We start from the raw sequence: 13,748 nt of genomic DNA on the forward strand, positions 1-13,748 counted from the left end.
AAAATACGAAAACAAATATCCGTTTCATTATTTTCATTTCAAAATTTAAAAATAAAATAAAAAAATTTAAAAACTGCAACGTTTGAAAGAGGCCTAGCCAGTGATTTGATATTTTGAAGCGAATATCGGAACAAAGGGAATATTGAATGAATATTGAATGGGCAAAGGGAATATTGAATGGGCAACTTTTTGACTTCTGCCAATGTGATGTTCTACCCTTGTGTTTAATTTTGATGATGAAAAATAATATCGTATTTTATCCCCAAGTCATGAGTCAAGTTTATGGTTTTCAACAAAAAACAATTTCAAATATTTTGTTAAAATGAAAACCAAATGATTTATATTCTTATACATGGAGATGTGAATAAACATTTATTATGATAAAATCTCTTAAAATGTTTTTCGAATTATCTTTGAAGTCATTGGTCAACATAGAGCTAAAATTGTTCTAAGGCAAAAGACCAACTAGAAATTCAAATGAAAGATTTTCAATATAAGTTTTTCATATTTTGAAACATGCATGAAAGGTTTTGGCTTGAGACTTAATCGTATGAAAAATCCTTTAGTTCATGCATCATGTCTTGAAACTCATTTTGATATCGTTTCAATATTTTTCTAAGTCTGGAAAACTAGCACCTTATAAGGAGACATATATGAAAATGTTTTCTTTGCAAAATCCTAAGTTTCTACTAAAATCCAAATTCTACTTTTTTATTCTTATGGATTTTGATTTTTTTGATATTTTTATTGAATCCAAATGGGGGGGTACTTTCTTATTTACATTTATGTATTAAAGTAAATGGAAGGTAAAATATAAATTAAACAAAATGAGGACATTTACTTTATGTGGTGATGTTTTGTATTAATCAAGTGTACTTCTCATGTTATCTGTCAAGTTTTCAGATTTTTCAAGAAGATAGTCGACTATATTGATTAGTGCTGTCGACTATGTTTGTTCAGTCTGTCGACTATATCTTTCATCTGTCGACTATTTTTGCGTCTGTCGACTATTGTGAAAGGATAGTCGACTATGCTATTTCATCTGTCGACTATGTTTGTTCATGAATTTAAAAATTTTCTTTGTGATTTTTGATCTGTCGACTATGTAAAAAGATTTGTCGACTATGAAATTTTTGTGTTATAAGATAGTCGACTATGCTTTTCTGTCTGTCGATTATGACTAGCTTTATTTGATAAAATAGTCGACTAACCTATTTGATTTGTCGACTATGTGTTTCACAGAAAATTACAACGGCTAGTTTTTGGCGCATTTAATGCTCGCCCAACCACCACAACGATCGGATTTTTTGATCTATCTACCATCAACTATAAATATGGGTTGGGAGAATCGATTGAAGGTTGTTGGAAAACATTTAATATCTTCAACCACCGAGCTTTCATTTTTACATCGAGCGATTAATATCTTCTCTCTCTGTATTTACATTTCTGAGGCTTTGTATACACTGTTACATTCATTATAAGCTTAAATTTATCAGTTGGAGAGAGCTTGCAACTAAGAGTTTGTACTCTTAGACTCTCATATTCACGATTACTGTAATTGTCCTAGCGTAAGCTAGAGAGCCCATTATATTGGGAGGTTTGTACGTTTTTCCTAGTCACAGACTAGAGGACCTATTCGGTTTGAGTAAGGGGTTGATAGTGAATTTGTTTCAAAATCCTTAGTGGGTATCTAAGGTAGTGGATTAGGTTTGAAAAGCCGAACCACTATAAATCTTTTATATTCTGTACTTCCTATTTTTATTTATTCATGTTAGCATTTTTATCCCTACTTAATTCATTCATTCATTTATAAAATTTCATATTTACTTTTCACAAAATAAGATTGTTTTTACACGATTGATATCTCTATTTCTTTACTTCAATTTTTAATATAACAAATTCACCCCTCTCATGATATGTGCCATAATACCTCCCGTTCTAACACAATGGCCATGCATCCGTCTCCGTCTCCGTCTCGGTCTCGTCTGGATGGAACAAAAAAAATCACTGGATCTTACTTTATTCCCTCATATTATCCCATTTGTTTTAATTTGGTATTCCTGCAAATGCAATGCCACGCTGACTGACAGGAAGCAACTTGACTTGGTAAAAGCCAGCTTGACTAGCAAAGCAAGGAGGGCAAGCTAGCCTAGCTACAACAATAAAAATATATATAATTGTTGAGAAATTTATATTTTAATTTAATAAAAAAATAATTTTAATAAATTTGCTTCAATGATGATGACTATAATTATTTAAAAAAATTTAATCGAGTAGTATGTTCAAAATTATCGAGTATTTGATCGAGTCCGTGAGAAATCAATAAAACATTCAAGTAAAAATCAATCAAGTAAGTCATATGTATAATCGAGTAATGATTAGTGTAATTTTAAAATAATTGATTACACGTATAAGAATAATAAAGTAAAGATAAGATGATATACTCAATTAAGTAAACCTTGTACTTGAGTATGTAATACAAGTTTCTGTCTTCTTCAAATTAATCAAGTAAAGGTTAAGTAAGAGATTAGGTTTTCAACTTTCTGGCCCAAGTGATAAAAAATCAACTTGTAAAGGTTAAGTAATTAAACTTATTTAAAATTTACAAGGTAAAGATAAAAATTGTGTTTTAACAAAATCATTGGTGAGAAACTAATATAGTGGATTATGCTTTAAAGTTGAACCACTCTAAATCTATTATGCTTACATTTTTATTTTACTTCGGTCTTTAAAATTTTTTTAAGGGTAAAAAAACTTAATTCACCCTTATTAAGCTAACTCTTTCAACAATAATAAATCTTAATTTTATTTGATAATTACAAGATATTAATTCATGATAGAAATAATAATACCATATATTTAATTAAATTGACAATAATATATATATATATATATATATACATGCAGTTGCATACTCATAATATTCATTTGTGTTGTCATAGGCAAAACATTAGAAGTCCAAGAAAAACCTAAAACAATATTTTGAACTAAAAAGGTGTAAAGTTTCCTAATTGAGGGTCCCGCAACGCGCAAATTGAATAATTTCGATATATGCAAATCTCATCCAAAGTCCCATAAAAAGAATATACATTATTTTTTAGAAATTCTAATAAAACCTTGGTACAAGAGGGATAATTATTATTTATTAAAAATATTAATTCTAATAAAATATTAGAATATTGAGATAAATATCATTTATAAAAAATTTCAAATCAAGAAGATTCAAGATTGTTGCATTCACCTCTACAAATAAGCAGACATTCATTCCATAAAAAATACATTTTTTATATTGGTATAAAATTTACTCTATAATTTTTAGCACAATATTTAATTTAAATATTAAAATATTTGCACAGAGACTTTCTCATACCCGTTAATTGCTTTCATTCTCGCAATCTTGGATAGTATCAAATATCAAAACAAAAATTTTAAAACAATATCAAGTTTCGTAATGACAACATATCTCAAGATAAATATCTAAAAATAACATTAGAATTCGAGAGAAAGAAAATTTCAAATCGACAACAATCTCAAGCCACTTCATGAGGGTTATTCAATCCCAGCTGCCTAGTCTATCATCATTCACCAAATCATTAATTAACGGAGAAGAAATATATAGAAGGTGACAAAATTTGCAGTGGACATAACAACTACTATTATAAATTATAAATTACAAGGAAAACGTGCAATTTTAGTACTTTATTGTCCAAGCTGAAACTACTTACGTATACCTAATGATTTTCTCTTCTAGCATGATTTGGTCTCAATAAGGTTATGATTACATATAATTAATCTCACAGAAATTCACTTAATTAAAATAATGTAACTTTTTAACATAAAAACTAAAAGATATTTTAAACGCACAAAATTGAAAAAGCCTAGTAATTTTCAGTATTCTAGATAATTGATCATTTATTCTTAAAGAATACTAATATATCATCGAGTTGTAAGGCATTCTATGAAAATACAACTCCAATAATTTGATTGCAATATCTCTCAAATTACTAATGTATGCTCATTCAAAACTATGTCGAAGAGGCTTCTTGTTAGGGGTGTTTGTTAAGAAGGAGAAAATATCAGATATGAGAAGCATTCCGAATATTTGGTCTTTTTAACGTATTTGTTAAGTTTATCTAATCACTTCCAAAAAACCCCTCACGTGACCTCTTATCTCCCTATTTCAAGATAAATTTATCTGACCTTCTCCCTCGGATAAATTTATCTGGCTCTTTCAAAATAAAACTCAATTACTTATATACCCCTTATAAGATAATTAATGCCATTTAATACATTTTAAATATTTAAATTTATTAAAAAAACTTATTTATTTAACTCTTATAATTAATATTATTTAATATATTTTTAAATTTTAAATGACATTATTCACTTCATTGATTTTTAAAATTTAAATTTCTCTCTCTCTATATATTTTATTAACTAATATAATTCTTTTCACCAATTTTTAAATTATTTTATTTAATTTTATATTTTATTACCTATTATGAAAATATGTTTTGGCCATTTTTAATTATCTAGGTGGAGTTATTATAATTCTAACAATAATTATTTCTACTTTTCAACTCTTTTTACATTTATTTTTATCATGAATTTAGAAAATAAAATATTATTTTTAATTTTAATTGTTTTGACAATTCATATTAATCATAAAATACTATTTTAATCATAAATTTGGTAATAGGGATATTTTGGTAAAAAAAACTCTTATCTTGATACTTATCATATGCATTAACAAACACATAAAAAGAAAAAATACAATTATCAGTGGATTCCAAAAAATTTAACAAACGCTCTGATAGAAATCTTGAAATGCTTTTCAGGCTTATCTTGATCATTTCATATTTTGATTCGGAATGCATTCCAAACTTATTTTGATACCTCTTATCTTGCTCATTTTCACAAACGCCCCCTAGACAAAAATTTAATAGAGTTTTCTCCTTGTACGTTGCTAAACATTTGATTTTCTTTAAATCTAATTCCCATCTTAATTGGGATTTGAGAAGTTATTTAATTAAGAACGGTTAAAAAACTATCAAACTTTATTATCATGATGGTAGCTTAGTGTTAATCATATATAGATAAAAAAGTGTTGACAAACTTAAGCTTAATTAGGTCTCATGTCCAAGTCCGTTAGCCTAGGATGCTCTCTCCCCAGATCTCACATGCATGGTGTCCCGCCATCTCTTCATCTTAGTTTAAGAGATGAAATTAGAGCTTATGATACCATCACTAATCTAGTAAAGAATTTGTCCGATCATATATGATAGTCTTTGTATGGTTAGTTGAGAGACAAGTAGAGAAAAAAATAAAATAAAAAAAGTTCCAAACTTAATTAACTTAGTCGTTTTGCTTGTTTCATGGAAAGAAAACATCTTTATCGTAGATGTGGGTACACATAAGCAAGATGAAAACTATATGTATAAATATATATATATATATATAATCAGATGAAAACTCATAGATGGATACTCAAAGCATATAAAATTAAATTATCTGCTTGCTGTTTTACTAATTAATAAATATATCAGTGGTCAACAGAATAGAAAACAGAGAATACATAAACAGAAGTGGTTAGCCAAGTTTTCCATGTCATGTACACGCACAATTTTCTTCATTATACATCAGTACCAACCCCCCCCCCACCCCCCAAAAAAAAAAAAAAAAAAAAAAAAATCTAATTATGGCATTGTGCAACATTAATTGGTTTGCTTCAATATAGATCAGAACTATACGAAAAAAGAAAAATAATGAATAAATAAAGTTCCTATACCCAAGCATGCAAAATGGATCAAATTACATGGTCTTTATCTCCAGGAGAAGTAGATTTACTCTTGGAGGTCGAAAATGGCAGTGGAGGCTGCAGAAGCATCATGTTTCCAGGCTGAGAATTTGTGGCTGAAGCAGAATTACTGTTCAAGTAGCTTGAAGAGCATTTGTTTCCATTTGCAGTAGCTGATGGCAAGCTTGAAACAACTGGAAAGGGCTCACCCAGCTTCAAATTCTGCCCAAGTTTGCTTCCAATCTGGCTCCCAATGCCGCCTCCATGGTTGCCTCCGGTGCCGATGATTGACGTCAGAGCCGCTGCTAAAGCAGATTGAAAACTTGGGTCCGATGTGATGGCCATTGTTGCAGCTGCAATTGTGTCTTCTTGAGAGGGATTGGGATTAGGGTTAGGGTCACTCTTCTGCATGAAAGTGTGATAGAAGCTTTCTTGAGGCAGTCTTTCAAAGTTCAATGATCCAAATGGAACATTCTTGTTATAGGGCTGGGTGCCATAGTTAAGGGCAGAATTGGTCCAGGAAATTGGTAGAGGGTTGGCTTCCAAGGAACTGAAACTGAGATTGGTGGAAGAATTATATCTTGGATTTGGATTGAAATTTGAGGAGAGTTTGTTAAAATGAGAAGAGGAGGTGGGGGACGTGAGATCAAGAATGATTGTTGGGTATGAAGATGACGATGACATTGAAGTGTGGGGAAGGTAGAATGGGTTTGGTTTTGAACTGTGATCGGAGAGATAGAAGTTTAATCCATGGAAGTTGGGTGTAGAAGTGGTGGCGCCGGCAGACGAGCCGGGGGCTGTTCCGGAGCTGGATGAACCGGATAATAGCATGGAGGCAGCGGCGGAGGTGGTGGATGCCATGGCGGTGGCGGAAATGGGAAGAGGATGGTTGTGTGTCCCTTCATAGGTGGTGGTCAATATGGACATATCCTGGGCACATCTTTGGACCTGTAGTGCATAAGCAAAGTGTTTAGAATTCTAATTAATGTGGTTCACTTTCAACAAACTCACTTACTATACTATTTCATAATGATATATTGTGTTGATACCACATTACCAATATATGGGTGATGCATGAGCTATATATGTTTTCTTGTTTGCTAGTATGAGAAGAAGTTATGTCACATCAATTTTTCTAAACTTTTCCAGCATCCAAATTCATTCTGTTTTTCTTTCTTTTCTTTTTGTTTTTTTGTTGCTAGAAATCCATATTCATTTCCTAATCAGGAATTTCTTAATATTTATGAATTAAAATAATAACTTGAATAATTTTCTGTGACTTGAAACTTGTAATTCAAGTAGCTAGCTAGGCTTTTTGGTTCAGATTAGTCCAATGGGTCCATACCTGCTTTCTTACAGGACAAGATGGTGCAACAGTGCAGCGATAATATGCACGAGGGCACGGGTTTCCTTTTGCTATCTTCTGTCCATATTTTCTCCACTGACACCCATCATTCATCTGAATTTTCACAAAACAAAATCCAACGTTAATTATATATTAACTAATCCTTGCTTTCTTCACTAATTAATAACCTGACCCTTAATTTTTAAGAAAACAAACTGCTCTATTATTTAATACTAACCGTAGGGGTATTGCATCTGACTCTCACAGAAACCCTAGCCTTCTTCACAGGGTTCTGCTGTGAAACTTCATCTTCTTCATTTTTCATCGTTTTTGCAACCTTCTGTGGCGGCCAACTCTCTCCTGCTTCCTCCTTCACTTCTGAGCTATTTTCAGGGCTTCGCTTCAGTGAATTAGTCTCAGTTGTTGCTGTTTTAGACGCTTCAAATTTGCAGTCCAGACCTAGAGCCAAGCCTTCTTCATCTTTTTCATCCTCTTTGCCCTTTGTAGGCTTCTCGTTATCCTTTCCAGTATCACTTGAAGTTCTTCCAAGACTGAGCGAAACCAGCTCGGATTCGTCGGTCTCCTTAGCTTCTTGCCCCATAATGTCGTGGTATTGCATCTGAAGGGTCTGGTAATCCTTCATAATTTGGTTCAGAAACGTCCTTAGTCTCTGGTTTTCTTCCTTCACCTCGCCCATTTCGGCCTTAGCAGATTCGAGCTGATCCCCCTTCAATTCCAAAACAAGGAAATGCATTTGATTAACTAAGAAATTAATTTGCTTTCTTTGGCCATCTATACGATGTTGTATTGGTGATCCTTCTTTGGACGAGTAATTTTCATCAGGACCCTTTAGTTAAAGTGATCATATATATAAGCATATTTTTCCAGTTGCTAGAGATGAAAGAAAAAGAAAAAATCAAAGACAGTTAATTATGAGACTTATATTATGGATCCCACAGATTAAATTTTATTTTTCTTTCTTGTCCAGCTCTTAGTCCTAAAAGGATATATATAGAGGAGGATGCATGCATGACTAGGGTTAGGAGATCCAAATTAAAGAACCATCAAATTTTGTTAAATTACCTGATTGGCGATTCGATTGGAAGATGGCTTCTTATCATCCTGATCATGGTCCCTTCTTTCATTTCTAGCCTGATGCAAAAACAAAATCAGTCAATCGGTTGAGTTAGTGCTTGAATAGTACTGCAGATTTATCTCTATATTCCTAATAATTAAGATATGTGGTCCTCAAAATTCAAGAAATCAAGGTAATATTTGGATTGATTGTGATATTTGTGGATTGTGGTGAATCAGAAAAACTCAACTGTCACGACACTGGGATAGAAGCCCTGATTCTTTTCGGATGACCATTGATTTTCCAGTTCATGTAATCATCCAAAAGAACCATGTTTTTTTTCATTTTAGAAGAATTCTAGAATCGACTTGTGAAAAATAAAGGAATTTATTGATTGATCCTACATAAAGTCAAAGCTTAATTTTGCACGAAGACTAGTAATTTAACAATTGATTATGAACAAATCATGGCCATTACGAGATGTATTATGAACACTGGATTTTTTGGTAATTTCAAGGTTAGTCCATGAATTAAGGTTTGCGATTGTTGTGAAAACAATTTCATCCAATATCAAACACATCTTACTGCAAAATTATCTACCGTAAACAAAACAAAAAAGAAAAGAAAAGAAAAGAGAAACAGATCAGAAAGGCACAAATGAATCGAGGAGAAGAAGCTGAAACCTTGAGGAAAATCATTTCCTTGGAACCTTCTTCGTCTCGACTCAGCTTAACTCTTTTCTCTTCCTTATCAGCACCTCCTTCGCCAGAATTTCTCAAAGCCGCTTCCATGGCTCTCTCTCTCTCTCTGTGTAATGATTTTCTTTTCTTGAAAATCTTGAGCTTTGCTTTATGTTTTTATAAGGAGAGCCTGCTGTATTTGACTCCTTTATATTAATTCAAACCAAATGGCTTCGCCAATCAAGCACATATATACACAATGTCAATGGTCCAGTTGCCAACCAATCAAATTAATAATTAAAAATATATATATAGATTTTATAAACTCTCTCTTCTTCTCCCCGCATAAAGAATTAACAACTTGAAGAATTTGATTTCAACGTTCAAGTCTTATGTAGATAACTTTTCAGAGAGAAGGAGGGAGAGTTTAATTTGGCCGCCATTACCGGTCCCCAGCCGCGTGGTTTACGTTGCTATATCATTGAAGTTTCGTACATCGAAAAAGTCACATGGGTATGGGTCGCCAGTCAAACTTGTCCCACCGTCGTGTTAATCCAGCGTCACCGGAGTTCATTTGGACGGCCATGATCATCGCTGTAAGACTAGGGTTTTCATCGTCCGAAGGTCAAAGATGATGTATTGCTCTGGTAACTTTGTTGGCCACACTATTGACTTCGTCTGTGGATTTGACGGCTGGGCACTGATTGAGCTCAGAAACCATGCTTTCTCACTGCCAAAGTCAGTTCCCCAACATGAATATATATATATTATATATATAGTGTGTGTGTGTGTATACAATACTTCTATTTTATATATCGAAGGAAATGTATAATCCTATGGCCATGTTTGTGCATGTCCATGCATTCAATACATTTTTTTTCCTGAAAAATAAGTGACAGAGAGATTTTAGGCTCCAATTGTAATTAAATAAGATTGGGGATAGAGAGAAAAAGAAAAAGAACAATAATTATTTTTACTCATGAGAGTTGAAGACTTGAGAAGGGATTGGAGTTTTTTCTGTCTTTAAGAACTTGGTTTATCTCTCATCATAAAATTATTCAGTTTAAAATTGAAAAAAAAAAAATATGATACTATTACTAAAACTTTTATATGTTAATTATTATATCTTGAGTTATGACTTATTATTCTGCACATATATATTTCTTAAGGTCCAGAACTTAATTATTTTTTTAACCAAAAATAACATTATAATCTAGTCAACAATATTACATGCTCGCATGTGCCTTGGTAGAGTACTAAACACTAAAATATAAATATATATATATATATATCCACCAAAACAAGCCCCAAAGAAATATCTAAACTCTACCAATCCACTGCTTGGGTAGCTTCGCAAATTAACCAAACCAATATCAACCTTTCTCGGGATCAAGCCAGTTGACATCTAATTATTGGTTTCGATTCACTCGCCTTGCCTCCCCCTGGAGAGTACATTCATTGCTCTCATTAGAAATAAAAGAACCAATTAATATTTAGCTACCCAAACAGCCTATATAACATGTCACCAAAAGTTGCTTTTGACACTAAAAGTTTTAATTAAATCGTCAGTATATATGTATAGCATATTTTTATATTTTGAATATATAATTTCATTCGACACGTTATGGAATTTGAAGCTTCGCTGTGCAAGCATATATAGCGCCGGATCAGTCCGAAACCTACCTTTAGATAAATACGTTTCTATTGAAGAAACTTAAAAGTAGAAGAATTCTTGCCTGAATTGTCCGGCATCTCTTTACATCTTGAACGATTAATAGTATGTTCATGTCACAATCCCTAATCAAGGTGTGGGTCGCCATGAGATGACTTCCATCATACGATCGAAAGTTCTTCTTGGTCTTTAACCTCCATATATTAAAGGTCAAAAATCAAGTTTATGGCAGTTAATTAATTTATATTACCGTTAAGATCTCGTTTTATTTCCTGAACAGAACATCAGTCAGACTGCTTGATTTCCGGGTTTATCTGTACTACTTTTTCAGCCCCTTTTGAAGAACTTCGTACCTGCCGTTTTCGTATAAAAATCAAATTCTTGGGACAATTGCGCTGGGTTTTATTTCTATATACGGCTTGATGAACTTTGTCTAGTTTTGACTTGCTATGCCTCTCCGAGGATTAATCTGGCGGCCGGATTAATTGGCTTTGACATAATCAGGCGGCAGCCAAGATGAGAAATACATATATATATATATATACATGTGTGTGTGTAGAAAAAACCCAAGACAAAAGAGGAGACAAAGTCAGCAAAATTTTCTGTATATCTTATATACAATGACATATACGTACATAGATAGATACGTAAGCATGCATGCATTGACATTTATAGTAGTTGAGCTTTCAAGTTTCAACTCTTTTGTCAAATTCAAAAGGGAGGCACAGCCACTTGCTCGATCGCCAGAGACGAATTATAGCTTTCACCTCCTTTTCTTCCTTCTTAATAATTAATTTCATGTATTGTCCGCCTTCAAGATGACACCTATTTCTAACTTAGTGTCGTAGTTGGTATCAATGTAAAAATGTTTGCTTTAATGAGATAATTTTGATTTTTCCACCAAAAAAAAAAAAAAAAAAAAATTGCTTGTGCTTCTCATACTATTAAGGTCTGCTTAGTGTTAGGAAGTATTTTTTTATTTATTAATTTAAATTTTATAATTAAAAATCTTCTGACATATATTTTATATTTCAAAAGGTAATAGTATTTATTTTCAGAAATTTTAAAAAATATCTTTTTAAAGTTTTTTCGTTAAAAAAATAGAATTGAGTTTTATCTTTTCTAATCAGAGATTTAATCATTCAATAAAAAATGTCTTGTTTTCCACAATAGAAAAATATATCTTTATTAAATATAATAACATTTTTTTTTTTGTTTTTGTTATGGACCGAATAACACAAACGTCTAAAAGGATACTTTTATTTACACAAAGATAAAGACTCCAACCAAACATGCATGCTATTTGTTTAGACAATTAATTGTATAATAAATCTAACATTTACGGCCATCAAATTAATTATAAGATAAAGGTGCCACGCATAATTGAGATGGAAACTTAATTGCATGTATATAGCATTAGCTCCTGCTTAATTTGTCAACTTAATTAAGGGTATTAAATGGTAACTTAATTATAACGTGGCTTCATCCGTGTTAAATGATGGTTTGTTTTACATGGAGATCGATCTATAGAGAAAAGAAGAGAGATTGTATACAAAACATGCACGCAACATTATTTATATATATATATGTATTGATCTAGCTAGGTTTAGAGATCCTAATAATATTGGGTCAACTATTTATACAATAAAACCTTGCTATGACAGTTTATTTAATTAAAACCATTATCTCAGTCCAACGACTAGATATTGTAACAAATTGGTTAATTTATTCGTAAATATGACCTAAAAAATTCTTTGTTGCAAAGTTATATGTATAGTTAAAAGCCGGACACCTTAAATAAACAATATAGCACAAAGTTAGGTCGTATGCAAGCTAGCTAGCTAGATTCTTGGTGATTCATTCAAGCTAACTTGTGGTGTTAATTAATGCTATTCTACTGAATTAGTAGGTCAATGGCTCTGATCAGCCAATGAATTGAGAATTTATAATAATAGCAATTTGGCTTCATTCTTTTAGCTAGTTTCCTATAGGTTACTTTCAAATAAGATATTTTCCTAGCTAGCCAATTCTGTTCTTTAACTTGAGTGAATTAAAGGGAAATGCCATCTTCACACGTTTTTTTATAATAATATATATATATATATATACAATAAAATAAGATTTTTTTTTTTTTTTCCGACTTATGAAATATTTAAACATCTTTTAATAAAGTGTATAGGAATAAAAAGTTGTTAAATATATTTAAAATATTTCGTAATATGTCTTATAAAACATAAGTGTAGGCTGAATTGAAAATAGTCAATCTTATATATATATTTTTTTATTTTTTCAAGAGAAAACTTTGAATAACCAACCAGCTAATCAAAGGCTATACTGGGGAAGAGATCTTTGAACTGCAAGACCAAGGCTTTAAAGGCAAAACAGAAGCAACAAATCAATTCAAAGGGCAATAACGAAAGACATCAAGATAGAGCATCTAAAATAATATCTAGCTAGTCAAGCTTTATGACGTGATCGTGAAGATCATCCAACTTGAACTAGCGACAGGAGAAGTTGCCAAAGCCATGGCGTCCACAAAAATTTATGGTTATCCGAAATATATGGGTATAGAATTTAGGGTTTAGAAGGCATAGGTAGGGCTTAGGAGGATTAGGCCTTCTCTTTCAACCAGCATGCATGCCCAATGGTAAAAAGGAATCACGGTCCAAGAAGAGGGGCTATCCGAAATAGCCTTATGTCTCCATTTAAAGAGCTTTTGGTGTGCCACTATTTTAGAGAAAAATATCGCTATCACCCAAAATGTTACGTACAAACAAGTAATTATATAAGAAGTTGTATGATAAATCCTGCATAATTATTTGATCGGTGGAACTAGACTGATTTCATGACTTGTTCAAGGATAAATTATATAAAAAAGGGGGTAATTAATTACCAAAGAAATAATAAACTTTGAAAAATTTATCAATTTTAAATTAAAATTCTTTTAAAAATTATTAATTTTATCTATAAATTTTAATCCTATATTAATTAAGCAATACTATAATAAGTTATATATCTAGGTAACGTTTATTAAAATGAGCAAGATATAAGAGAGTATCAAGATAAGATTAAAATGTTTTCTAGACCAAAATATGAAATGGTTAGAGTTGTAAATGAGTCAAGCCGTTCGGACTCAGCTCGATATTCGATTCGACAAAATTTCGTTCGAGTTCGTTCGT

The 13,748-nt window shown here is 31.7% G+C and overlaps 1 protein-coding gene across 1 annotated transcript; it reads right to left on the minus strand.

The window, feature by feature from the left end:
• Positions 1-5,495: 5,495 nt before the first annotated feature.
• On the minus strand, positions 5,496-9,226 carry LOC127793916 (WRKY transcription factor 72A-like). Its single transcript, XM_052324706.1, has 5 exons — positions 8,901-9,226; positions 8,226-8,294; positions 7,381-7,869; positions 7,143-7,256; positions 5,496-6,745 (listed from the first exon to the last, which is right to left on the minus strand). The coding sequence occupies exons 1-5, from the start codon at positions 9,006-9,008 to the stop codon at positions 5,807-5,809; spliced, it is 1,719 nt and encodes a 572-aa protein (XP_052180666.1). The 5' UTR covers positions 9,009-9,226; the 3' UTR covers positions 5,496-5,806.
• Between the last annotated feature and the right edge of the window lie 4,522 nt (positions 9,227-13,748).

The sequence above is a fragment of the Diospyros lotus genome, chromosome 2, assembly GCF_014633365.1.
Source record: "Diospyros lotus cultivar Yz01 chromosome 2, ASM1463336v1, whole genome shotgun sequence".
Classification (NCBI taxonomy): Eukaryota; Viridiplantae; Streptophyta; class Magnoliopsida; order Ericales; family Ebenaceae; genus Diospyros; species Diospyros lotus.

Coding starts and splice junctions, on each gene's coding strand:
- LOC127793916 (XM_052324706.1), bottom strand. CDS start 9,008: ATGGAAGCGGCTTTGAGAAATTCTGGCGAAGGAGGTGCTGATAAGGAA. Junction 8,295..8,900: donor AGGAAATGATTTTCCTCAAG/GTTTCAGCTTCT, acceptor TTTTTGCATCAG/GCTAGAAATGAAAGAAGGGA. Junction 7,257..7,380: donor TCAGATGCAATACCCCTACG/GTTAGTATTAAA, acceptor GTGAAAATTCAG/ATGAATGATGGGTGTCAGTG.